This window comes from Accipiter gentilis, chromosome 16, assembly GCF_929443795.1.
Source record: "Accipiter gentilis chromosome 16, bAccGen1.1, whole genome shotgun sequence".
In the NCBI taxonomy this organism is placed as follows: Eukaryota; Metazoa; Chordata; class Aves; order Accipitriformes; family Accipitridae; genus Astur; species Astur gentilis.
The window spans coordinates 6,666,911-6,694,749 of NC_064895.1; the positions used below are offsets into that span (position 1 = coordinate 6,666,911).

The 27,839-nt window shown below is 35.8% G+C and overlaps 1 protein-coding gene across 1 annotated transcript in view; it reads left to right on the plus strand.

The window, feature by feature from the left end:
- Positions 1-27,839, plus strand: part of CSMD1 (CUB and Sushi multiple domains 1) — a 1,244,565-nt gene that overhangs the window by 1,064,848 nt on the left and 151,878 nt on the right. The window contains exons 38-41 of the mRNA XM_049818613.1: positions 5,736-5,854; positions 11,363-11,432; positions 13,692-13,808; positions 17,963-18,172. Coding sequence (XP_049674570.1) covers positions 5,736-5,854; positions 11,363-11,432; positions 13,692-13,808; positions 17,963-18,172 — 516 coding nt within the window. The remainder of the gene's footprint in view (positions 1-5,735; positions 5,855-11,362; positions 11,433-13,691; positions 13,809-17,962; positions 18,173-27,839) is intronic.

The window sequence follows — 27,839 nt, forward strand, 5'->3', positions numbered from 1 at the left end:
AATATGCAACAGATAACTGTGGAAAAGACAAGAATTAATCATTTAAACTAATCCTTCATATGTGTGGTTTTTTTCCCCTCAAACTGTGGTAGAATAAATAACATAATTATTTTCACAACCTCCAGCAAGTTCAATCAAAATGTGCTTTGTTGCATTTATAATATGTACAACAGTAGGAAGAATAAATATTCCTGCTATTTGATTGAATTCCTTTTAATCTTAATGAACAAAGGAAACAACTATCCAAACAGTATGGTTTAGAAATGTGCCTGTTTAATTCAATTGTATTTGTGGGCACTGATCTTTCAAGCTTGGTCTTAAAATCTCATTTATTAATTCAGTAGTAGTTTCAATATTTTCTTTAATATGAGAATTAAATTAATCTTTAATATAAACAAATTTAAAAAAAAAGTCTGGAAATAATGAGTATTTGCTCATACAGCATGCTGCTTGAACCTCTCAGTTGGTCAGGTTTCTTTTAGTAAGAAATGAATATATGAGGATTATAGACATGTAGGTTTAGGCCACAAATGTTTGTAAGTATATGTGTGAATATATCCAGATATAGCAATTATAATTAAAATATTTCATTAAAACTCTTGTTTTATGCAATCAATATTTTAATAGTGTCATCTAGCCTTATTACCTTGAATTAGGATATATGGCACAATTCAGCATCACTCTTTTTGTAAGCTTTTGTTTTACCACTATACCAAGATGATGTAATATGTGTGTGTCCTGGTTTCAGCAGGAATAGAGCTAACTGTCTTCCTAGTAGCTGGTACAGTGCTGTGTTTTGAGTTCAGCATGCGAAGAATGTTGATAACACTGATGTTTTCAGTTGTTGCTCAGTAGTGTTTAGACTATAGTCAAGGATTTTTCAGCTTCTCATGGCCAGCCAGGGCACAAGAAGTTGGCACAGGACACAGCCAGGGCACCTGACCCAAACTGGCCAACGGTGTATTCCATACCATGGGACGTCCCATCTAGTTTAGGAACTGGGAAGTGGGGGGGGGGGGGGGGGCAGGGAATCGCTGCTCGGGGACTGGCGGGGTGTCGGTCGGCGGGTGGTGAGCTATTGCCCTGTGCATCATTTGTACATTCCAATCCTTTTATTACTACTGTTGTCATTTTATTAGTGTTATCATTATCATTATAGTTTCTTCTTTTCTGCTCTATTAAACCGTTCTTATCTCAACCCAGAAGTTTTACCTTTTTTCCTGATTTCCTCCCCCATCCCACTGGATGGGGGAACTGAGTGAGCGGCTGCGTGGTACTTAGTTGCTGGCTGGAGTTAAACCACGACAGTGTGAGAACATAAGCTTACTATTAATTACTGGCTCCTTTTCTGAAGCTTCTCTGTTGCATATTTTTCAAGTGCTAAATGTTCTCAGGAGCTGAAATAACAAATTTGCTGGTAAGGAGACTAGAGAGCAATGGCTATTTTTGTAGTACTTCTCTATCATAAAGATCTCTTATAAATTCAAAGACAAAAATCAGACTAGCAGAGAAGAAAATGTATTCTTCTAAGTAGAATATTGTTTTTTGTAGGTTCAGATTAAGATCTTTCATGAAATTCGATCTTTAATGCGGCTCTTCAGTGAAGTAATCTTTTTCCCTGTGTTAAAGCAGGTGTGAATCATAAATATGCCATTTTTAATTTAGCAGGTCCTGATCCTGTCAGTATATCTATACAACTTACTAGCTGTTGACATGAATCTGACCCCTCTTGCAGTAATTCTTTGAGATAAATGCATTTTCTAGCTGGTGTCTGAAGCATGCAGTTTTGGAAGGGACAGCTAGGGTTTTGATATACACCATCATCAAAATGGAAAGAAAATTCACTCCAGCTTGAAGTTTGTAATATAATAAAGAACAATATGTTTCAGTTAGCCACATAGGGACGGGTGGGAGGAATTCAAAAAAGAAAGCCTGATGACTTTTGGTCAATCTGTCAAGAAATTCTTGTGTTATTCAGTTTGCAGCTTTCTGAAATGGACACTAATGGGCATTCACATTGTCAGATATGCCAGCAAGGATTTTCTTTCTGCCAGCAATGGCAGTGATGTTTGGACAGAATGTGAGGTAATTGTAGACATGTATATAATTATGTAAGTGAGGTATATTTGTCTTATGCCACAGTGGAGCCAAGAAAGTATTTAGCAGGCAGTAAGTGGAAGAAGGTCAGGGAGAGGGTTATCATTCTTGACATTGATGTGTTCTCTCTTATACTGCATAGCAGACGCTGAGCTCTGAAGAGCATGCACTAAGCAATCCTTGTCCTTTTTTGATTGCTTGGACTTGACATTTAACATGTTTTCTCTTTATTATTGACTGTTCACATACAATCTAATTTAATTTATTTCAGAGCCTCTGAATATTTAAGTTCTCTAGTTTGTCCCTGGATACCAGAATTTGTTTGCTTTCTCTCAAGCATTCTTTAGATTTTTGAACAAATTCTAACTAAACTAGTTATCCAACTAAACTAGGCTAGCATTATGCAATGATTAGAATGATGGGGTTGAGGTTTTAAAATAGTATTTAACTCTGTTTCCAACTTTTTCTTTGCTTTTGGGGAGGTAATATTGCTTCTTAATGACAGGTATATCAAATAAAGTCAATTATGAGTGGGTTTTACATAGTGTTTTGTGATATTCTGATAAAATATTCTATACTGTAAGTTGTATCATCAGACCAAAGAAGTAGTATATTAAAAGTATTATGCAAAGTATAAGCAGCTAGCAGAAAGTTTTTACCATGTTATTAGAATCTGTTAAAGTTAAACTACATAGTGTAATTCCGTATCTAGCAGTTACACAGAAAATTACTTTGAAGATTTTCTTTTGATCATAGTCTATTTAAATTCTGTATGCTATTTAACTAATGATGGAAAGAGCTACATCACAAGAACATTATTAGTATTGCTATGCAGTCATTGTTATAAAACTGTTTTTGTGACTCAGAAAAATCTGCAAAAGTAACTTTATTCATACAGAACTAAGACTGCATGCCTGTAACTCTCAACACACAAGGAATGCTGAGTACAACCAGAATACAGATTTCTTGAAGACAGGAAGTGAGCCTCAAATTTACATTCACAGAATTCAGCAAGTACCTTGCTGTCTGTAAGCAATTTAGTCACTATGGTTTTGTTAGGTGCTTATTTATTTAATAATGATGAGTTTGGAGCAGATCTTTTTAAATTTTATTGTCTATTCAAGAGTGAGAAGGGTAAGGAAATGCAGAAATAAGGCTTGATTCACTGAAGTGGTGTCTGAACACTGGATTCTCAAATGAGTAAACAACAGTCTATATACTGTAGTTTGAATTATTGAAATAGATGTTGCCCTTCACTTAATGCTGGAGCAATAGACAGTTTGTGTGGTTGCACATTACAGCTATTTAGTACCTATACTCAAATAAATTTTCCAGACATGGATACATTTATGGTATTGCAGAATACAGAGTGGTTGACCAAAAGAATGATACTAAGAAACTGCAACAAAACCAAAACCAGTGAAGTTGATGATATCCTGATGCCTATTTGGAACATTACAGTTCCAGGTAATGACCACACATGAAGTCCCTAGTGCCACATGAAATCACCATAACATCATTTGACAGTTGATGATATTGGTAGAACATAAAAAATTGTAACTTCTGTGGTAGAAATTGCTGAAAATCTTTAAAGTATGTTTGGATATTTTCCTAAATTATACATTCCAGTACACAAAGGAACTACTTCAGGGAGATCCTGTAGCTTGCAACTATTAAATAATTCTTTATGTGCTAATTAGAAAATATTTAGTTTCATAACTCTTGCATCAGTTGTTACAAAGACTGCACTTCATACCTTGATAGCTTTCACTCATCATTAGAATGGCTTGCCTTATCTCTGTTCATTCCTGAAAAACGTGAAATGCAGTAAGACTCAAGGGCACAGAGCATAGAAAGAATGTACAGGATTATGGAACATATTTCCAGGAAAGAAAAATAATGGCTCAGGAATCACAATTTCAGGTGAAAGGATAAAAGCTATTTCAAACTTCTGTGTGCTTCATTAGGGAAAATATATTTACTTCAACTAAAACGTGAGCTGCAAAAAACTGACTGGAAGTGGCTGAAGAGGGAAACACAAAATTATTATGTACTTATTTAAGATTAGTAAGGCATTTATATTTGAGTGATGAAAAGTAGATACATCAAGGTTTAGGGCATAAAGTTAAAACCCTGTCTGTATCAAAATGTGTAAGCAGCATTATCTGAAAGAAAGATGTATTTCTCTAGAAAGGCTAGGGTTTCAGTGAATAATATCAGATATTGTTTCATGATGAGCCATCTGGAACAACAGACTCCAAAATGTCAGATATCAGAGTAAAGCCAGATATCATGTAATTTCTGTACTAAACACTCTGTAAAGTTGCACTTACTGTCACCAAAGGGGTTAGATTTCATAAGAAGACGGTGAGAGTTGTAGCATTTAGTCAATTATTTTTTCGTACAACTGAACTGAAGGACACAGTATCAGAATCAGGAAAGTATTATTTTTGTCTGATTTTTACAGAATTTTATGCTAATAAATTCTAAAGATCTCTTCTCATACATTGTGAAAATAATTTCCATTCTGTTCTGGCTTCTACATGCCATATTTTAATAAATATAGCAGTTACAAATTTATGTTCCATTAGTAACTTTCTTTAATTAATAAATTGCTTTATGATTAAGATTATACATTTTAAATTTATTTTTTACTTCAAATAAGGTTTTTAATATTATAAGGGGAATGATATTCTATTGCCAGACCATAAACCAGCAAACTAATTCTGTTGCTCCTTCTGTTTGTGAAGCAAATGTTAAAAGCACAGAGTTATTGAATCTAATAAGCAGTTTCTCAACTCTCTTATTCATTTGGAGCATTTTAGCTTAGATAGCAGAGATGATATGTAATTTTCAGTTGTACTGACTAACAAACTCCTTAGGTAAGCACCCAAGGGAAAAAAAACAAAAGTGATATGCACTTGGCAAAAAGCAGAAGCTAGTACTTCAGGTTGCCAAATTTAGGTGAACACATTTGAGAAATTACTAATCATGAAGTCTCTTTGTGAAACTAATCTGTTTGCTAACACCTGGCTTAAAAATAGTTAAGAACAGACTGTCCTGTCACACCTATGCAAAGATTTAGTTTTGGGTTAAGAGTACTAAATTTCAGATGTCTGAACTTCTTTATAGTCAATGGAGTTTTCTAAACATAAACACTTTTGGCCTTTAGCTGCTGTTCCAAAAGGCTCTACCACCTAACCTCAATAGTTCTGCTCATCTATTGTTGAAAAGCGAGAATATGCATAAAGTGTATTCCCTCTTTCTCTCTCCATTTCCTTCATGAGGATAAGAAAGAAAAGAAAAAGGGAAAAAAAAGGCTGTTTAATATACTAGAATTACCATACTGGTTGAAGACAATAAAATAGGATAGTATGTGACAGCAACATGACATAGTAATTGGTACAGTCACAGTATATAATCTTTGTGTTTCAGTCATACCATTTGTATTCTGCAGGGCAGTTCTGAAAACTGGTGTTTCAAGCAAATTTTCAGTTTAATGTTGAAATAAATTTTTAATTAATGTTCTTTTAAAAACCCCAATGCTGTGGAAAGAATTAATTAGAGCAGAGAATATCAATGAAGAGTTGTTGTCCACTTATCTATGTTTTTTCAATCTTTGTGTTTACTTTCCTCAGCTGTAGGCCTTGCTGCCTGTCCAGAACCAGTAATTCCTAGCAATGGGATCAAATCAGGAGATAGATATATGGTGAATGATGTTTTGTCATTTCAGTGTGAGCCAGGATATACATTACAGGTACTTCTTTCTTTCATTTTTCTTCGAATTATACACTGTGTAATAATTACAACAAAATGGGAATAGACCCACCCCAAACCTATTTTAATGAAGAGTCTGTAGTGTGTCAATAGACGTGATTTAAGTAGAGCCTATGTGAATACTCCCGCATTATAAAGATATGAATGTGTAGTATGTCTGGCCCTCAGTAAATCTGGGCTGGCAAATCTTGTCTTAGATTAACATACCATCAAGCAGTAAAAAACATCAAAATGGAAAAGAAAATAACATGGTTAAAATATTTTCTCTAGAAAATTATTTTAGCACTGTGTTTATTGAAACTGTACTGTGTTTTCCCATTTTTGGAAGTGATTCCTCTAGGTGAAATTTTAACCACAGTGGTAGAAATACATCATGGGGTTTCATATTCTGCTCAGAAATTGTAGAATTTATTTTCTAAAGCAAATTTGATTCATGCTAAACCTAGTCTTAAAAATCTTTCAAGGAAAGAAATGTTACAAATTAGCTGACAGATTAGGGATGTTCACTGTTCGCACGCTGGTTTAGTTTCCCATGGTAGACATGTTATTGTTCTGCTGTTTATAAATGTCACAGCACTATGTAAATCTAAGACTGAAAGCTTTTTTATTCCCTCTTGAGTTCCTCTAATTCATTTACATGTATTCCACCACTGGTGCAATACATTGAAAACATCTGAGTTCAGAATCTTTTGGGTGGTAATAGGTCCCACTCAAGACAATGTAAAAGCATATGTTTGTATCAGAGAAAGCAAAGTGTCACAACTTCTCGTCCAGAGAAGGATAAAGTTCTGGCTTCCTACCTGATGTTTGCCAGTTCAGTACTCCCTCAGCACATATGGACTTATTCTTTGGTCTCAGTATTCCTTACCATTCCCCTAAAATTCAGACAGGATTCAGACTGAACATCTTAGCTTTAGGCTGGCTGTGGGAACACCTGCACTCGAAAAGTCTCTCTAGGTAATCAGCAATGTTTGCGTTCTCAGTCATGTGTTACAGATACAGGGTCAAGTCTTTAACCTAATGCATGCTCTTTACATTTATAGCATGACTTGAAACAGACTGTATCAGAAGCATCCCATATCCATACCAAAAAGGATTCTGTCATATAAGTATCCTACTAAGTAGAAAAGATTCAAGACTTGGGCCCAATAAGGCCTAGTCTACCCATCCTGAGCACGTGCTGCTCATTTAATGGTTCAGGGATTGCTGACAAGCCAGCTGATGGTTCAAATATAAACTTAAGTTTTTCTCTTTCCAGCAAAGGAAAATCTAATGTTATTTTGAAAATACCTACTGGTTTAAAACCTTTATTTTCTGTATTTCATCTTTCCCTTAGAGTATCCTTTGTAGGTAGCAGTAATGTCAGTAAGAAAATGAGAGATTTGATATCATGTTATTATATGGTCCCTTCAAAAGGACTGTCTGTCATTAAAGCTTGAGTCCCAGATGGATTCGGACTTCCATTTAAAGACTGCTAATGAACTATTAACCTTTTTCTATTTCAAAGTAGCATTAAACTAAGTATATGATGAAGACCCATATTCTACAGATACATTTATGTTGCTATAGCTGAGACAAAGGTATGGGAACTGAAATTTGATCTTCAGTGATATTAATTTGTTATAATGAGGTGCTAGCATGCTTTTGGCCTAGGTGAAGTATCACAGTTCAGTAATTATCAGAAGCCAGAGACTATTCCTGATAGGTAGTTTGCATTGTGACACTTTGTTTTAGAGGTGAATTCAAAAGAAAAAAGTTGAGGAGATAGATATGCAAAAGAATATGCATTTGACCTCAAGGCTAGAAAACAAGCCCAAGCACTTCCACTAGTACAGATGTAGCTTATATGTTCTTATCATCCTTTTTTTATATGCATTGAGGTAAATTTATTATTATTAATACCTAGACTCAGGACATTCTATTTCAATGCAAAAATCTATCTGAAAGTCAGCCTATAATAAACTTGGTTAAACAATAATAAATATAATTGTATTTTAAGAGTTGTTGGATTAAATCAAAAGTAATCTCTTTTTTGCTTCTTTGAGAAAGATTCCTATTTTGAATATTTGTAGAAAAGCTGTGTGGAATTCTTTATATATTTTTATTCAGTTCGACCCTATGGTGAAAAGGGTCAGGATCCGATGGTGATGCTGGTAGGGCTGTCATAGAGTTGCTGTTCATATAATTGCCAATAGGTGCTTAGCACCTCATTGCTGTGATCCGGGCCACTGCTTCTGAGCCATTAAGACTGAAATATATATATAGGTGAACATCTGATTGTTGGGTAAGCTTATAGCAATGATCTGATAGAAAAAAGTGAAAAAACTTACCCTATACTAACTGTTTCCTCTGGAGATGGAATAGCATCTAATCCAATTTATTCCATCTAAATACTAGTTATCTAATCTGAATCAGCTGTTTAGGGTCTCATTGTGACACTACAGATAAATAGCCACACACCTCCAAGGGCTGATTCATACTAAGATTTTGTTTTAGGACAGGTACCTTACTCTGAAAGTATCATCTTTCTTCACTGATTAGGATATCAAATGGTTAACATGGGTATCTAGCTTTAAACTGCTTCGGTTTGGTGAGGTGACTCCTACTTGTATTGCCCATCATATTTTACACTCTTGTCTGCCTACTTTTTCAACTATGAAACATCTGCATTTTGCATATGAAAAAAGGGGATGATTCCATTTTTCTGACATGGATTAGAAATAGATAAGCCCTCAAGATACAGCATCATTGAATTTTCTGTCCGTACTTAAAATAGTATTGCTGAAATATCGAGGTGGAATGATAACAGTAGAATATGAATACTTCAGAAGTAGTTGGAATGAGTACAGGAAACCTTTTGAAGATACACATTGTTAGTCCTGACTTGATATTTTGGATCTATTTTTACTTAGAAAAAAATCAGAAATGTGAGTTCATAAATACAGTATTAGTACAACACAGTCATGTATTTGCGAGAAAGAGATCTGCACGTAAGAAACCAATCTGTGTTAATGCTAAACTTTAATACACTGCGTATAACACTATCGCAAAACCACATGACATCTTTTGTCTACATGCAGGTCTTTTCTGTAGTCCTTGAATATGACTAACTGCAGTTTTGATTTTATACTTACAGGGATTCTATAATGAAATACTTTCTTAAAATTTCATAGCATATTGTTCCTTAACTGTACTTCTTACTTCTGTTTCCATAAATATACAAATTTAATCCTCACTGTGGAATATGACATATAAAAACTAGTTTCATGGTCTTGTCTAAAGTGTAAAACAGAAGACCTTCAATATCCAAATTCAATAGAAAAGAGTTTGAACCTTTTAAAAACATTAATGAGGATTTCTATGCTGTATGGACTCTGGTGTAAGAAAGTGCATCCACATGTATGTGTAGTATGTTCCTCAGACAGGACAAGTAAAAATGGCTCCTAATGAAAATAAGGTTCTACAAGGCACAGTATATTTGCTATTCAACAAGTATAGATCAGCATAACTTTGCAGATCCTTTTTTTTTTTTTTTTTTTCACTCTAGCTGTGAATTTACCTCCGTCTTTAGAGAACATATTCACAGCTAGCAATAACAATCAGGTGTGGATTAGTTTATAATTGAGACTTACCAGAAAAGTCATAGAGCTCAAACTACTACCTGGAGATGCATAAGAAAGGTAATTGCTAGCTGTAGGATTAAGTGTCTCCCCCCAGGAGGGGACTTTAAAAGACTGAAATTAGAGTGTGCTCTGGTTGGGAAGAGGCTTGAAGCCAGAGGAATCATTTAATTTTATTTTTCAAAAGATCTTTTATAGGCCATTTTATTTTTTTTTCCTGACTGTGGTAGTTAAATTATGGCTTACCCCCCCGACTCACATCAGAGACATGCAATCATAGAAGACTAGGAGGAGAGAATAAAATAAAACAGGGAGTATTGCATTAAGTAAATTATTCAAAACCTCATCCATTTTGCAAGTAACTAAGATGACACAATAAGTGCTAAAATAAAAAAAGGTTGGTTTCTAAAAAAAACATTGAATTGTTATCAATTTCTGGTACTTTTATAAGAAAAAGACTAATATAAGTTTTCCTAATTTTAATGAAAACTGATTTTTTTTTCCTTCAAGCCATTTTTTTGGCAGTGTTTCAGTTTGTCTTTCAGAAGCTGATTGTCTAAATGTATTTAACTAAATGATTAATTAAACTAGTTTTATTCCATACAATTCTATATTAACTTTATTCAAGGTAGTGTGTGTAGTTTCTTTTTTGTAAACATACCAAATTATGCAGAAGCAATTTCATCAAATGTATTTGCCTTTACTGTACTTTACTTATTCTATCTTGTTTTTTATGAGATTTTGATTGCTATGGACAACTAATATTTAAGTAAGCCTTCAGATTATATTGATAAAATGTGCTAACTTACTAAACACTAGACTCTTAATATACTTGATAAAAATAAACAAGAAATGTTAAGTGACTTGACCAAGTTTGTATATCCAGACAATTAAAACAGGAACTAAACCTTGTTCCCAGTCCCACATCTCAGTCTTTTTATCAGACACTTTCACTCCTGCCAGTTTATTCAGCTTTCACATTTCAACAGCAGAATGCATAACCTGAGTTCCTCAGAGGACAGAATTGACAGATAAAAACTTCTGTTCGTGCTACTGTTAAGTTTTCAGCTTGAACTGTTCCCAGTGCAAGCAAAGCTGGGAGCATTTTGCAGTTGGTCTGGGGCAGCCACCCTGAAGTGTGTGGGAATAGGCTTTGCAGGTTACAGCCATGTCATTTTCACTTCCAGCTACCACCACATGATTCTGCTTGGTTCTTGTGACGTTTCTTAAAAATAGGCAGAGTAAATTAAACATGACAGCTCAGTAAAGAGGCACTTGTGCTTTTCTAGCTGTCTGCCAAGGTTTTGCATGTATGCAGTGGGTCATGTTGTGAGGCCATGTGAGAGTTCAAGGCCTGCTGATAACTGTGGATGACTGTCTTGGCATGGTCCACATCCATACCATCTGTAGCAAGCAGATGTGGAACAAATTCCTCTCTGTGTCTGTACTGTTCATTCAGAGCAATGGTTGATTCACTCCAGATTGCAGCCTGAAAAAGAACTACTATGCTTACATTGTGGATGAGAACCCTGGAACTGAAATAAGGAGTGAACCAATTTGACCATATGAATGCATGTAGTCAGGTGCTTCTGCCTTATTACCAGCCTTATATTTAGTCAAAAACACAAAGAGGTTTTCAAGTTATCAAAGGAAGAGTGTTTTAGGACATTTATCCAGCAGAAAAATAGAACATTAAACCTGAAGTATTTGAAAAGAGAGTTTAACAAATTCATGAAAGTAATTATAATGCAGTTGGTTAATATAAGAAAAGACACAGATAAGAATCTAGGAGGTCCTCCGTAGCTCTGCCTTCCTGGAAAATCTCATAATGAGTATCTGTAATCTAATATTCTGCCCTTTCCAAACAGGGCCGTTCTCATATTTCTTGCATGCCAGGAACAGTTCGACGCTGGAACTATCCATCTCCTCTCTGCATTGGTATGGATATTTACTTGTTTTCAGTGTGTTCTGAGCATCAGTCAGAAGAAACTCCTGGCTTTGTCATGCCTGTTGTTCCTTCACTTAATTCTGTTTCATTCCAAACTTTTTTGAGTTTCCATTTTTATCTATGAAATGCGGAAAAACTACAATAAAATTTTTCTTTATATATAGTGTATATGCTATTTAAAAAAATATTGTGAGAGTGAGCAAAGGAGGAAACCCAGATATTTACCACTGTTTAGCTTGTCCTTAATACTCTGCTTTGAATCAGGCTGAATCTTCTTGAGAAGGGAGAGGTAGTTAACACATTCCTTTTGCAGCATGCTCAGCTTGGAGGACCTTCTCAAGAACAAGGCAGGTCATGCAGGGATCCTAGGAGACTTCTCAAAGAAGCAAGCAGCCTGTCTACAGTGGAGAGCAGTTCTGAAGCCAAGCTTTCCAGGGTGGTGGAATGAAAAAGAGTTTTAGGGATCCAGAAAAGGCTGGCTCTTTTCATCTGAGAAAGCCGTTAAATAATGCCGAGTTAAAAAGCAAAGCTAAAAAAAAAAAATCCCTTTGAAGCACACCAAGACCTTACCCAATAGATATCAGTCTTCCCTGTGTAGATAACAATCTTGTTCTGCTGTATTGTTTCTTGATTAAATAAACTTTAAGAGAGTCAAGATTTTGGCGTGCTTCTTTCAAGAAAAAGCAGGAATGGAGGGGAGAGAAGCACAGCTCCATTGTAACGTTCTGTCACTTCAGCTTTGAAATACATTCTTCGGTGAATGCTTTTAACTTTAATATTCAGTCAGCAAAAGCTGTTCCTATTAGCTTCATATCTTAGAGGAATTTAAAAGATTTGAAAGATATCAAGCAATATTAATGTGAAATTTTTTTAAAAGGTTCCTTGTTAGGCATATATATTATGTTGTATTGTCAACTTCTACAGAAGCAGTTCTTTGTGATTAACATGAAAGCAATGCAGTTCCTTCAACTCAATTTTAGAAATGGAATATTTATTCAGGAAAGTGTATTTTGCGGTTGGGGGGGGGTGTGTTTGCTAATATTAGGTTTTACCTTGTATATTAAGTATGGTTCCTATTTGCAAACAGTGTGCTCATTGATTTTTTTTTTTTTTTTTTCCTTTAGTTCATGAAATTTTGCTGTCCTGGAAGATAAAATATCCCCAAGAAAACAAACAAACCCTTAAAACATGACCCTCCCCCGCCTCCAACCTTTAAAATGTTGATTTTTCTAGAAATGCAAAGCAAAATCTGTTCTTTTCACTAAATAATGTATTTAACATTGCAGGGAGGTAGAGATATTTGAGAAGTTTGGGACTGATTTCTCAACTTTTTAGTGGAGTTCTTCCTATTTTGATTCGATTTCTTGTGTGGTCTAACCAGTAGATTATTTTCATTTTTTCAGTACAATTATCACAATGCACAGTATCACAGCATCACAATTCTGTTACCAGATCAAACATCACTGTAATACCTGACATGAAGATTCATAGGCTTTAAATAATGATTCCTCAAATAGTAAATATAAATTACAAAATTGAAAATTGATTTCTTGAAGTTACTCTTCCTTCATATTATTTTTCTAGCAAAGGTGTAAACTCAGCCACTTCCTTACAAGTAACTTCACATATTTGTAGTTTAGCTTTATGTCATGCTAAATTATGCAAATAGCTTTTCAATCTCAAAACACATGAATTTGCTGAAGAAAAGCATACAGATAATAAGCAAAGAATAATTCTGATATGCAGCTAGTCTATCCTCTTTCTGAATTAAAGAAAGAACTGTGTTGGGGTTTGTTTGTTTTTAAACTTAAGTATGGTTTTAGCTATATTAACTAGTAGATCTGCAGCTGCGTCATGGATCAGTATCATAATTCAGTTTAATTCTAGATTTGTTCCTCTGATTATGAAACCTATCTTGACATAGCACCAGACATTTTTAACTCTAATTGGCAAAGTGAGACAATGGGTTACCCAGTCTATATGTGCAACTACACATTTGCAGTAAAATCACACTGAACATGTTGCATTAAGTAAGCATTTTGCTATAACACAAATTCTTTCTTTCCTTTTTTTTTTTTTTTTTTTTTCCTCCTTCATGAGGAATGTTTTGACTGTAATAAATTTAATAAAATTCACTGCTTGGAAGTCATGGGGATAAAACAGAAAATCTTTTTTTAATTAATCTCATGCCAAAGATTAAGAAATAATATTATTAAAAGATACAGTGACTTTCTTTTTATTTTTAATAGCTAAATGTGGTGGAACACTGACAAACATGGGTGGTGTGATCCTGAGCCCAGGTTTTCCTGGAAATTACCCTAGTAACTTAGACTGTACATGGAAAATTTTATTGCCTATTGGATATGGTAAGTAAACTTACATTTGAAGAGCAATTATTTGTAACCATCAGATTTAAATACATATAAGAATATTCTAATTTTCAGTATGAAGTAGGTTTTATCCAGCAAATGTATGGTGAACCCCTTACATAATTATGTGCTATCTTTTGATTTTAAAATGGTTGGCAATTTAAAAATTTATCTTTGTCAAAGTAGCTTGTTATTTGTAAAGCTCAGCCTGTCTTGGAAACTGATTTCAGAGCAAATGAAGTCTGCTGCATGAAGATATATCAGATAAAATAGATAAAGTAACTTCTAAATTAATTAGTGGTCTTCTGCTTAATACCCTTTCATTGTCCCCCAAGTGACTTTTTAACAACATTTCTTATGTTTTATGAAACTGGACAGAACCTCATTTCTAGCACTATGAATTTGGTCAGAAACGTTTTAAAACTATATCGCAAATCCCAGGTAAGAGTTGCCAACCTAGATACTTTCTAGGTTTGCACTAAAACTATTGTAATACAGAAAATATCTCCGCAAATTAATAATAATTAGGTTAAGAAGGTAATCATGGGTAATAAGGGATCTATAAGTGCATGTATAAAACACAATCTTCTATCATGATCAGAAATAAAAGAGGAATAAGTTTTCTTGCTGTGAAACATTATGCCCCATACTGTGAATTCAATACTAGTGCTCAAATAAGAAAATTTATTTTAAAAGCTTATTATTAAATTCCCTATAACCATCTCTGGAAATGAATTTATTCTCTGTGCTTTCCATTTGAATTTCTAAGAGGGATTTTTGCAGTAAGATGTACTACTTATAGAGAGTGTATTTTACAGGTTAATTTTTAGAAATCCTGTGCTATTATTTAGAATAGTGCCCTTTATCAGTGCATACCTGGTAAATTCGATCCATTGTAGTTATGGATAGCCTTAGTAGCCTTAGGACAACCACAGGACATCCTTGGCTAATTTTGGCATTTAATGCTACATTTGCAGAAAATATAAATGATAAGCAACTGTTCTGGAGTGATGTGATCCTAACTGGGTTACTACAATACTGCCTTTTAAAAACAGCCCTTCATATTTCTCAGACTTGCTCTTTTTCTTTAAGCTTTTCCATGTAGGCAGTGTTTCATGAATTTACGCAAGAGTGTCTTGTGTCCTACTATTATCCCTCTCACTTCTCAGACATTGTCTGGTAGTGGAAATCCTATAAATAGAAAAGATTATGGTTTTGTTTGGCAAGCGATTTAACAGGTACAAGGTGTTCATACCATTGATCTATCATTGCCTTCAAAAATACTAGAAGAGGACATTTTTTACCATAAAGTTACTTCAGGGATCTTTTTCCCAAAGTCTTTTTCAAATAATCCACAGATAATGTCTTTATAGCAGGTCTAAAAATTGTGATTGATGTGATGTTTCACAAAGAACTTCCATTGCAAAATCTTGGATACTGTGTTAAGTACAACTATAAGCTTGTCTACTTAAGAGCTGTTTGTCTACATTCATTCTATTGTATCAAAGTAAATACATGAAATCATTGAAATATAGAAAATATTTCCAAAATTTAATAATGCTCCAGGATTTTTTGGGGAAGGATTTTAAAGTGATACTGAATGAGTTAGAGATTAGCACTGTGCACAAAAACTGGTTAAGAGTACACTCATGAACATGTAATGATTGATTCAAATTCCACTGAAACAATTAACCTCACAGTGACTTCATCCTTCAGTAAGTATTCCTTTATTCCATCCATTTATTCAAACTTTGTAACTGAATGAAGCCCATGAAAATATACTGATCATGTTAAAGAAGACACTACTAAAATCCAAACATTTTAAATAGATGGGAAGTACATCTTTTCAAGTGACTTGTAGTGATTTTGCAATGATTTCAGGTAGCTGTTAATTGATTAACATTTGTAAAAAAGATTAGCTCAGCTTGGAATTCTCATTATTAAGAGTCTATTCGAGTGAGAGAGGAAATCCTGTTGAGACTGGAGCAGGAAGTAGTATAATTATAGTTTGACTACATGATGATTTATATTCTGTAGCTATCAGTTTTATTCTGTATAATTTTATGTAAGAAATGATTTCGTGTATGAAACTTTGACATATCAAATTGAGAATTGGAAGCTGTATAAACTTAGAGTTAAGGCTTGAGTGACACATACAGTGTCCCCTCTGATTGAAATTAGTGTCTTTGAAAAACCTTTAAGAAAAAAATGTTTATGTTTGTGTTTAAAATATGGCTATTCTAGGCAGTTTAATTTTTTTAAAAGTTACTGGTAAATCTACTTTTTACTTTTAAGATTTAAAGCTTTTCTGTACTGAATATTTACAACTAGTCATATACATTCCTCCTCAGTAATTAAATAAACTGATTCAATTTTAAATGCACTCCATGGCTCATCAGAGACTATTTCAGAACAGTAGGCCACTTTTATTTAAATACCTAAACACTGATTTTGGGTCTATATACATATGTCAGATTCAATTATCTACTTTCACTTTAGCAACTTAACTATAATATTCAGTGGCTGCTCAATTCTTTAGAATTCCTATGCTGCTGACATCCAGTCCCTGGTGGGAATCACTAAATGCTGATACTGAAGTCAAGATGTTTCCAAGCTGCTTGGTGTCCTACCTTATCTTAAATCCCGAGAACATTATAAAATTAGTGGTTTCACTCAAGTCAGACTAACCGTATCAGACATCACACAAGAGATGGCTGATATTGAGACTTCGATATGTTCTGTAAATGCCTCTCTATTGATAGCATTGGAATAAGTTTTCTTCTTCAGCAGCTGAAATACTTGTTTTCATATCTCCTGCTCTGCATAGGTCAGAGAAGGTACTAGAGCTAAATATCCCATATTTTTACGAGTGTTTTATAACAACCAATTTATTTGGTAGCTTATTTAGTTTCTCCTGTAGGAAAAAGTATCCCTTTTATAGAAGTCAAACCACAGAGGCAAAGAGATGAGCTATAGAGCAAGACTGAATGAATGACCTGAATGATTATGCTGGTAATCTGTAAAGTACTCTCCTGGAATGAGGATGACTCTACTGCTGAATAAGAATGTCAAGCAGAAAGTTAAGGCATTGAACATTTCACACTGCTTTGTTGGATCCTTCAATAATTCTGTTTTATTCCATTCCAGCTAGTTCTTCGTAGTCTACCAGAGCAAGGTTAGGCCCAAGCGGTGCAGTTGCAAGTTACTTGGTACTACTGGCCTTTTAAACCAGGGGTTCATCCTCCATCCTTCTTTTGATATTATATATACACATAATTTGAGAAGCCGGAATTTCAAGTCCTTAGTCCACATGAAGTAGTGCCAGAACTTAAAAACAGCTCTTTGCATGAGATTATGCTTATTCTTCTGACTGTTCAGCATTTTGGGGGTTGTCTCTCTCCCTTTCATTTTGTGAGAAAGGCCTGGTTCAACCACCTGACTTCTGGAGAGGGATTGTGGTAAATGGTTCTGAGTAAGTACCTGTCACCAGTCTGGAGTTCCGTGCATCTTATAGTACTGCACACAGAGTAGAATGGCTCTAAAGGCACACTGGCCCAAGCCGGAGGGAAGAGGAGGCAAATATAGGTGACTTCGGTCAGGAAAAACAAAGTAGAGTAGATAGTTGGAACTAGGTAGCTGAATTTCTGCCTCTGAAGGATCACTTGTAGTAACCTTCCTGTGCGCTGAGCTGATCCTGAGCCCCTATGAGAGGCCTGGCCCAGCTACGGTAATGCTCTTACGGCAGAGTCCTGACCATGCTGTGACACAGCAGGATTTGTGATGTGCCCCTTGCTTGAGTGTTTCTGTTGGCTGGTTTAGGAACCTGACAAATATCTGGTTGTTGACTTTGTGATTTCCTTTCATTGGTCTCTTCATGTGTGGTTATGATATTTATTGGGAACAAAAAAATTAGAAGCTCCAACTCTTGCAATACGTGGTGTCTATTTCCTTAATTTAAGCATCCCACCTTGAATGGTGTCAAAATATAAATATAGTGCCTATAACAGTTATTATGACTTTTTTTTTATTATTTGCATGCTGTAGCATTAAGCAACATGAGTTATAAAACCTCTGGTTTTATTCTTTCTTTCTTTCTTTCTTTCTTTCTTTCTTTCTTTCTTTCTTTCTTTCTTTCTTTCTCAATGCTGCAGGTGCACACATTCAGTTTCTGAATTTCTCTACTGAAGCAAATCATGATTTCCTTGAAATTCAGAATGGGCCTTACCACACCAGCTCTATGATCGGCCAGTTTAGTGGAACAGAACTCCCATCACCCTTACTAAGTACCACTCATGAAACACTGGTCCATTTTTACAGTGATCACTCAGAAAACAGGCAAGGATTTAAGTTGACATACCAAGGTAAGTAGGAACTAGCACAATGAACTTTATGGTTAAAAAGGAAAAGTAATTTAAAAAAAAAAAAAAAATGTTATCAATATACTATATAGCATTTTTAAATCTTTGGATTGATTAATCCATAGGTTGAACTTTTTTACAACTGAAATTGTGTTGAATTGGAATCTTTATTTTACTGATTTAAAAACCTGAAGCCAAGGTGATGTCATTTGCCAAAGGTGATAGCTGATACCCCTTTCCATCCCATTAAGGTATACTGTTATTGAACAATACTGCCAATATTCACTGTCTTGTTTTCCGGTTTATAAAATCTTGTTATATTTAGCATAATGAATGAGGATTTCAAAGTATAATATGAGTTATTTCAAATATTCAGGTGAAAATTTTTATAATTCTTATGTTACTTTTTTGCAGTCTAGACTTATGTGAAAATTAATAGGAAATGAAAAGACACCAGATAACACACTTTCTCTATCTGTATTTTCGAACACATATTCAGTATTTAAAAGCGTGAACTTTTTGTGGTCTTCTACTGTTGGCTTTTTTCTTTGTCTTCATTTGTTTTTTACCCCATTAGTAACAATAAAACATTAATTCATTCATATTTCTAAAATGTTAGTCTTACTCAAAACTGTTGAGCCCCACTGCAGTATCTGAATAGTTTAAGACAATAGAATGGCTGGTTCAATTCTCATCTAACTGCAGTGAGGAAGATTTGTGCCACCTTATTCTAGGCTCTTAATTTAGCTAACTTGGTTAGGTTGTCATATGTATGTATATAAGCAGATATGTTTGTATAAACATGTATGTGTTGTGGGTTAATCCTGGTGGGCAGTTAAGCACCATGCAGCTGCTTGCTCACTTCCCTTCCACCCCTAGGGGGATGAGACGAAGACAAAAGGAATAGTAAAAGCAATAAAGCTTGGGGGCCAAGATAAAAAAAACATTGTTTAATAAGTAAAAGATAAGGGGAAGAGGAAAGAAAATGAAACAAAACAAGTGATGCAAAGACAATCACTCACCACCTCCTGTCATGTGAAAGGCTAAAGTAATTTGGCAGAAAATAAACCCCCTTGCGTTCCAGCTTATCCTCAGATATCAGAGGGGCTGAGGGTGGCTAGGTTTAGATTCTGAGTGATATCCAATTTGGCACTATTAGTCCAGTCACATTCAACTTATTGAACGCTCACAATTACGCATTCACTAATAGCACACTGCACTTTCAGCTTAGTCGTGCTCCATGGACTCACACAGCCAGACTTAGAGAGTTGGCGGCGCCCAATGAGAAACTTATATGGCTGGCTTAACGAATAGTGCAGTTTATTAAACCAACAGATTTATAGGTTCTTATGGATTGTCGGTGATAAATACACTGTCTGCAAAAGCACGTGTGAACTTAAATACAGCACGCGAAATCAAAAGGAAAAGTGATTCTATATAGAGAGAGATTACTAAGTAGTCGGTATCTTACCCAAAGGCGTCTCTATGGGGGGGGGGAGGGAGGCTCAGCCCATCGACTGATCCCAGGAGTCAGAGGTAGTCTGTGATGGTATCTTCCCTGACTTGTCTTTGATGTTACCTTCCCTAACATTCCCCCTTCCTTAGGCCATTTTTATACATTTTTTACTTCAAGGTGGAGCTTGAGTGACTCTAGTCATACATACCTTTATTGTGATTGGTATAAAATTCTCTCGCTTCACTTTTAAAGGTATAGATTAACAAAAATTCAGATCGCAGGCTCAGCGAGGGGGTGGTCGCACCTTGGAGGCGGGTAGCCTTTGGGATGGGGGTCAAATATGCAGGTTATCAGTACCATAGTAGCATGAAGTTCCCATTTCTGCAGTGATTCACAGAGCCTGGCCATGGAGTCTTCACCCCATTCCACCCTCCATGCCAGTTTGTAGGTAATGTTGTCTAGAGAACCACTATGGAATGGATTCCTTGCATACCAGTTGCATTCCACCCTGAAGGCTTCTTCGATGTTATATCTTTTCTTAATGTGTGAACAATGCCATACCTTTATTATAGGTTTAATTTCTAAGTCACCTCCAGTAGTTATTCCACACCTCCCACAGGCAGATTGATGCTCAGCCAGTTCCCAAGCAAATGATGATTAATGTCCCTAAACCCCCTCTTTTCCGTTTTATTGCTGAGCGTGATTTTATGTGGTATGGAATAATTCTTTGGTTAGTTCAGGTCATCTGCCTGGTTGCGTCCTGTCCCAACCCATTGCACAGTCCCAATCTATTCACTGGCAGGGCAGAGTGAGAAATAGAGATGGCCTTGAAGCTGTGCAAGCATTGTTCAGCAAAACCCAGAACATTAATGTGTTATCAGTATTGTTTTGGTCCCAAATCTAAAACACATCACCATATGAGCTGCTGTGAAGAAAAGGAACTCCATCGTAGCCACGCCCAGTACAGTATTTATTTGCAGACACACATATATACAGTTATAGTTAGATTGTATCTACAGAGTCAATGGGTAGAGAGGAAGAGTCTGAGTGCCTGAATTAGGCTAATGCTAGTAAAGGATGCACACAAAGAGGTTGTATCTCTCTATTGCCTGTGGAGTTTTGGTATGTCACATAGTCTTAGAAGTAGGGAATACTCTCACAACATTACACCCACGTAGTATGATTTTTTTTCTGAGCAGTCAAGGTTGATTGTGATTGGACAAATGACTCTTTTTAGAAATTTCTGGAAAGACAGAACAGTGTCAAATTGCAGAAATGCCAAATAAATAAAATAAAAAGCCATGTGGTATGTTTTCTGTATATTCTCCAGTGCTTTTTGTTCTGGTTCTGATTAGTGTGGTTTTCCTTACGACAACAAGCCCTTAATGGTATTGAGTCTTTATAGGCTCAACTACATGTGATTAACTCCTAACTAACAGTATTTTCTGTCATGAAATTAATAGTTAAATCTTATGGTTTTTGTAGACTGTATAAATACGTTCTTCTAGAGGCGATGTTCCAGCTTGCTCAGCAAGGTTTTGTGTTCCCTTTAAAGGAAAGCATACATTCCTTTTTTAACGATCTGTGACAGTTTCAGCAGGGGGACAAGAAGACAGGTTCAGTTTGCTTTTTAATCATCATAATACTTAGCTTTTTATGGTTTTATTTCTTCTTGTGTATCTGGATCAAAATATATTTATTGTACATGGAATTCTCTAGTTTTGGCAAGGACAGTGATCTTTGTTGATGTTTAAGGAAATGGTAGTCCAGATCAAAGTAAAAGATAGCGTAGATCTAGGAAAAAAAAATTTGTATATATTTTGATTAGTTCATGACATAATGCAGTTGACATAGATGTACTTCAAACTCCTCCAATCATTGGTGAGTGCTTGGGTCTGTTTTCACTTAAAACCCAGTACCAGTACCTATCAGTATCGACAACGTGCACTCGCGGCCCAGAAAGCCAGTTGTATCCTGGGCTGCACCAAAAGCAGCATGACCAGCAGGTTGAAGGAGCTGATTATCCCCTTCTACTCCGCTCTGGTGAGAACCCACCTGCAGTACTGTGTCCAGCTCTAGAGTCCTCAGTACAGGAAAGACATGGACCTGTTGGAGCGGGTCCAGAGAAGGGCCACAAAAATTATCAGAGGGCTGGAACACTTCTCCTGTGAGGACAGGCTGAGAGAGTTGGGGTTGTTCAGCCTGGAGAAGAGAAAGCTCTGGGGAGACCTTATAGCAGCCTTCCAGTACTTAAAGGGCTCTTATAAGAAAGATGGGGACAGACTTTTCAGTACGGCCTGTTGCAGTAGGACAAGGCATAATGGTTTTAAACTAAAAGAGGGTAGATTTGGACTAGGTATAAGGAAGAAATTCTTTGCAATGAGGGTGGTGAAATCCTGGCACAGGTTGCCCAGAGCGGTGGTAGGTGCCTCATTGCCGGAAACATTCAAGGTCAGGTAGGACGGGGCTCTGAGCAACCTGATCTAGTTGAAGATGTCACTGCTCTTTGCAGGGGGGGTGGACTAGATGGCCTTTAAAGTCCCTTCCAACCCAAACCGTTCTATGATTCTATGATTCAATGATATTAACATTTTCTATACTTAGCCTGTCTCAGGCAAATCTATTTACCTTTAATTTATTGCATATATTTAAGCAATATCTGCTTATCACTGCAGACAGAAAGACTCTAATCTGTGCTACATTTCTTAGAACTACAACTGCAGGAAAATGTATTGCTATAAGTCATCTATCTTTTTATTTATTTTATTCATTTAGCCAATATTGGTTGTTTCCCATTAGAGCAATTTAGTATGCTCAGCAATAGGAAACTAAGCCTGCGGAATCATTCACATGGTATTCAAGTGTAGCTAAGAAGATTACATGTATGTTCAGAAGTTAAGCTGATGGCCATAACCCAAGGTCTAAAGATCAGATGAAATCTTGGGCTTACTGAAACTAACAGTTGTGTCAATTATTTCAGTCAAACCACGAATTCAGTTTGTATCTTTTTGCCTGTTACAGGCACCATTCCTTTATTCATCCATGGTATACTGCTGAAAGAATCTTTTATAAGCTATGTCCAGTCTGGGATTGCTGTTAAGATGGTAGCTTCATATTATTGAGCACAAGTAACTTCTCAGCACCATTTAAAACATGTAGGAAATTGTACTCTTAATTCAAGATATTTGTAAGCTAAGAAAAGTTGCTGGAAGTACTGGTGTTTCAGTGTATTCACTATTCCTGTGACATGCTCTGACAAAAAATGCCAGTGGTTTACAATTGAGCAATTTTAATGGCTGCTTTATTTTTCTTCAAACAAAGTATATGTTGCTTTTGACAGCTGACTTTTCTTTTCCAGTCCTAGCCCTGTTACCCTTGATACTTAGTTATCTTATCTCCCAGATTGTTTCTGGATTTTCCTACTTCTTTTGATTTTATACTTATGGATTTCTCTCTCTTCCTCTTAGCTGGTCTGCAGTTGCTGAAACTGGACTTAAAAAGTAATTCTTCACTACTTCAAAATGCTTCTTTTTCCTTCTCCTTTCTTCCCTGCTAGAAATTTTGTTTTCCTTTCAGTAAGTCAAACGTCAGATAAGTCTTAGCCTTATTTGCTTGGATGACAGGACTTACACCGTTGTGATGTCTGACTGTCATTCGTCTTGATATCCTTCTGTTATGCAATTTTGAAACCATTGGCCAATTTCAGTCAAATTTCACAGTTCCTAGAACTGTTTGAAAAGCAATATCAGTAACTTGGAAGATTGCTCAAATAGTGCCCTTGTTGTCAGGAAAGATGCCGCATTACTCCATAGATATCAATTCACTTTGGCTTGCTGGCTACCCAGTTGGAATATTCCTTGTCACAACTCATTTTAATACACATTGTGTCTTGTCTAACTGCTATTCATGGGATATAGATGTGGCATGGAAATTAAATATGAGAGGTTAGCATGGGTGTCACATTCAAAACCTTTTATGGGCTAAAGAAAGCTTATCATATATAGAAAGCTAAACATTTATTTTTAGTCCAATTAATGCTTACACAGTTAAGTTTTCCAAGCCAATTAACACAGAACAAAATTGTAAGCAATGCAGTTGAAATTGTAACGCAAAATCTTCCTCCTATACACCTCATTTCTTTTGTATGCTGTTCACCCTCCCACTGCTCTTATGGAACCTAACATTGACAGCTTCGTTCTTTTTCGTGTAGAACTGGAGAGGCAGTCATCAGCATCCCAAGCTCTTTACTGGGAAACATCTGATGTTCACGATAGGGATTTCTTACTCTTCAGTCTTGGGTTCAACTTGGATTACTTTTTACATGTTTTTCTTACCATAGTCTGCTTCTTTCTTACTGGTTCTCTGCCAAACTTTGCAAGTTGCTTTCCGCAGCTTCAATTACTATAAAGGACTATTGTTTGTTAAGCAGTGACTGCCAGGGCTTGCCAGGCCTTTAGCATACATGGTATTTGCAGGGCATAACCTAAAACATGTTAGGTAATAATCACTTGGCTGCTCACAGTTGTTAAAGTGAGCTAAAATCAGCTCAGGCGAAGGCAAGTCCAGACATATCTCAGATCTCTGAGATCTTGCACAGTCAGGTGCATAAATGGCATAAAACCCATGACATTTTACTCTGACAGAAAACTTATTTTGTTTCAAGGGCTTGGAGATGCTGCAAATCAGGTAAGGTAATCCAGAAAAGTCTTATCATTGTGGTGTCTGCTTGTAAGAATGTAGTGCCCAGATGCAGGTAAACAGAAACCGCATAGATATTATGTAGATATTATGTAGATATATAGTAACATACATATAAAAAAACCCCAGGCTTTGTTTGTTCAGCTGCTGACAAAGCAATGTACTGAATCCATCCATCCTCCTGACCAGGTAAACCTAACAGTTGGTATACCTTTTGACGCCCATCAGTAATAATTTACATGATTTCCAGGATGCGTATTTCAAAAGTATTTAATCTCTCAGGGCATCTAAAGCAGGCATCTTAAGTAAAAGGGAACAAATATTTGTCAGGAATAAGTAAAGGTTGTATGGAAAACTGAAGGGTTTGTATTAGTGCAAGCAGATGTAGCATACACAAACTACATTCTGCAAAGAATTAGAGAACAAATTTATACTGAATATTTTAAAAATTAAGTTTTGTCAGTACTTTTGCTTTTGTCCCTTTTGCCATTTCTATAGTGTCCTGGTTTCAGCTGGGATAGAGTTAACTGTCTTCCTAGTAGCTGGTACAGTGCTGTGTTTTGAGTTCAGCATGCGAAGAATGTTGATAACACTGATGTTTTCAGTTGTTGCTCAGTAGGGTTTAGACTATAGTCAAGGATTTTTCAGCTTCTCATGCCCAGCCAGGGCACAAGAAGTTGGCACAGGACACAACCAAGGCACCTGACACAAACTGGCCAACGGTGTATTCCATACCATGGGATGTCCCATCTAGTTTAGGAACTGGGAAGTGGGGGCAGGGAATCACCGCTCAGGGACTGGCTGGGTGTCGGTCGGCGGGTGGTGAGAATTGCCCTGCGCATCATTTGTACATTCCAATCCTTTTATTATTGCTGTTGTCATTTTATTAGTGTTATCATTATCATTATTAGTTTCTTCTTTTCTCTTCTATTAAACCGTTCTTATCTCAACCCAGGAGTTTTACTTTTTTTTCCCCGATTTTCTCCCCCATCCCACTGGATGGGGGGGAGTGAGTGAGCGGCTGCGTGGTGCTTAGTTACTGTCTGGGGTTAAACCACGACATATAGAAATGAATTTGTAAAGCAAAGCAGATCTGAGGACCTGACATCTTTATACATTAAGATACATTTTTTCAGACTACTTCTAATTGATCCCAGTTTAGGTTGTCCTAATATACTATAATTGGGGAAAAAAAGAGCATTGCTTTTCTAATAATGAAATTAATTTGATATACCCTTAAAAAAGATGAGTAGGCAAAAAGAGTCAATAATTGTAGTCACATTCAGCAAACCCATTCTAGTGTCTTAATGAGTGCGTGCATATTAAGAAGTGCCCACAAGACTGCATAGCTTAATCCTAGTCTGATTTTTTCAAATGTACTTAAGGTTACATTAAAATGGATTTAAGATTAAATTTGTCCTTTTACTGAATGGTGCTAAACATGGTTCAATTCAAGGACTGCTTTTTCATCAGTGAAAAAAAGTGCCATTTCTACTAACTAGAAAACAACAAGTCGTGGCATTAAGGTAGCAGATGTTTTTTTGCAAGGTAGATGCCTTTTTATAAAGATACCAGTCTGAAAATAAAGGGAGATTGTTAATGGGTATGCTTATTCAAGCAAACTTTCATGTCATAAAAAATGAAGTTTTCTAGAGACCTTAGCATTTTATGAAGGATAGGACTTTTTGATAACCCCCTCATCTCGGGGGAAAGCAAAGAATATGAATATTGTATATTGAATGATAGAATTAATAATGCTATTTCTCAATTTTTCTACTGACTTTCTGAAGACGGAAAAATATGAGATTAAAGCTTAATATAGCCTGGGATTGTACTCTGAGCACATTATTTTAGGGAAGAAGAAAAGTGTATGCACACTGAGAACAGTAAAATATTTGCTTCCCATGCTTGCAAGGAGCTAGTGCTGTTTCTTAAGCACTAGCCTGTGAATTCTCACAGCACAGGATTTGAATATATAAAATAAATCACTTAGGTACTCTGTATTTCTGAATGCAGTAGAAAGCTTTGTCTCCTTAGCAGAACCCTAGGGAAGTTACAGCTCTGATTACCATTGCCAGTCAGCTCCTTGTTGTTTTATGCTCTGATGTTTTCATGTCTTGTTATCACTTCAGCTTTGCAATTGCACTACGTAAGGAATGGTGGGTACTCCATTATGTTCAAGACTGAGTTACTGAATTTGTGTGTGTTGTGAAACCTTTTGTTTCACTTGTGGCAAGCAGGAAATTTATACTGATTACCTGTTGAACTATCTAAAACAGTTAAGGTACATTTTATTAATTTTTAATTATTATTATTTGTAAGATAATGGCAGGACTTTAAAAGAGCCTGATTTTTAAAATAGCAACATTTAAGTTTAATTATATTTTTTCTGTTGTTGAAATAAATACAGTACTTTTCAATTTAAAAAAAAACAGAAGAATTGAGAAAGGATGTCTCTTTGTTATTACCGCTGTGGTTTTGCCACTTATGAGAAGCAGCCAAGACAGGAAGCAATCAGAAGTACTTAGAAGAACATTTCTAAATTGCGTTTGACTGGCAATCTTGAATTTCTGAGACCCTAACATCTGTCAAATCTCAGTATCTGAGATGTAAACAGCCTGTGCACACTAGGTCTGAGGGGAAGAAAAAAAATCACACAAGTTTGATTGGCAAGCCAAGTTAGCTAATTACAGGCTTGGGATACTCTGCATATAGGTAGAATGAATCAAGATATATGCTAGGTCAGAAGAAATAAATAGCTTTTATGGCCTCTGAGAGATTCGTAACAGAATCTAGTACACAGAAGAATACAATTAACCTAATGGTTGTTAAGACATATGTCTGGTTTTTAATCCCTGGCTATATTATGACTGTTACCTCAGCCTTTTAATATTTCTGGAACATCTTTTTCTCACATACCTTTGCCTTTAGGGCTAGGGCTTCTTTAAGGGAAGCAGATAAAATGTTTTATTTGTGTTATTTTTACTGGGAGAATCCTCATGCCTATTACTAGAACTCCAAGACCATTTTCAGTCTGATCTGAATTTCAGTATAGCATAAAGCGGAATATGAAGTCAGAATCTTACCCTGTTGTATTTGGAGAGCAACACATTCCAGAAAACACAGAAAAAAGTTCTAATTGCACTCCCTTTCTTCCACAAGCATGCTCATGCACATACATAATATCATTTGAACATGTTAAATCTGATGACCTTCATCTAGCAAAAAATCAACTATGATGGAGCTTCTGAGTCATAGGGATCATAGAAGGAAAAAGGGATTTGTTGTAAACCTGCTGTATTTCTAAAAAAGTTTCAGATAATGTCCTAAGGAAGGGAATGCTAATGGAACTAAAATAAGATCTTTTGGGATAGCAAACGATTTTCTAACTCGAGACAAAATTAAGTGATGTTTTGTGAGACTAATCCTGTGTCATGGCATCTGGAAAAATTATGTTCTTTGGTGCTTAAGGCAATAAACTGATGTTCCAGATTGCCAATCCTATCCTGGGCTGCA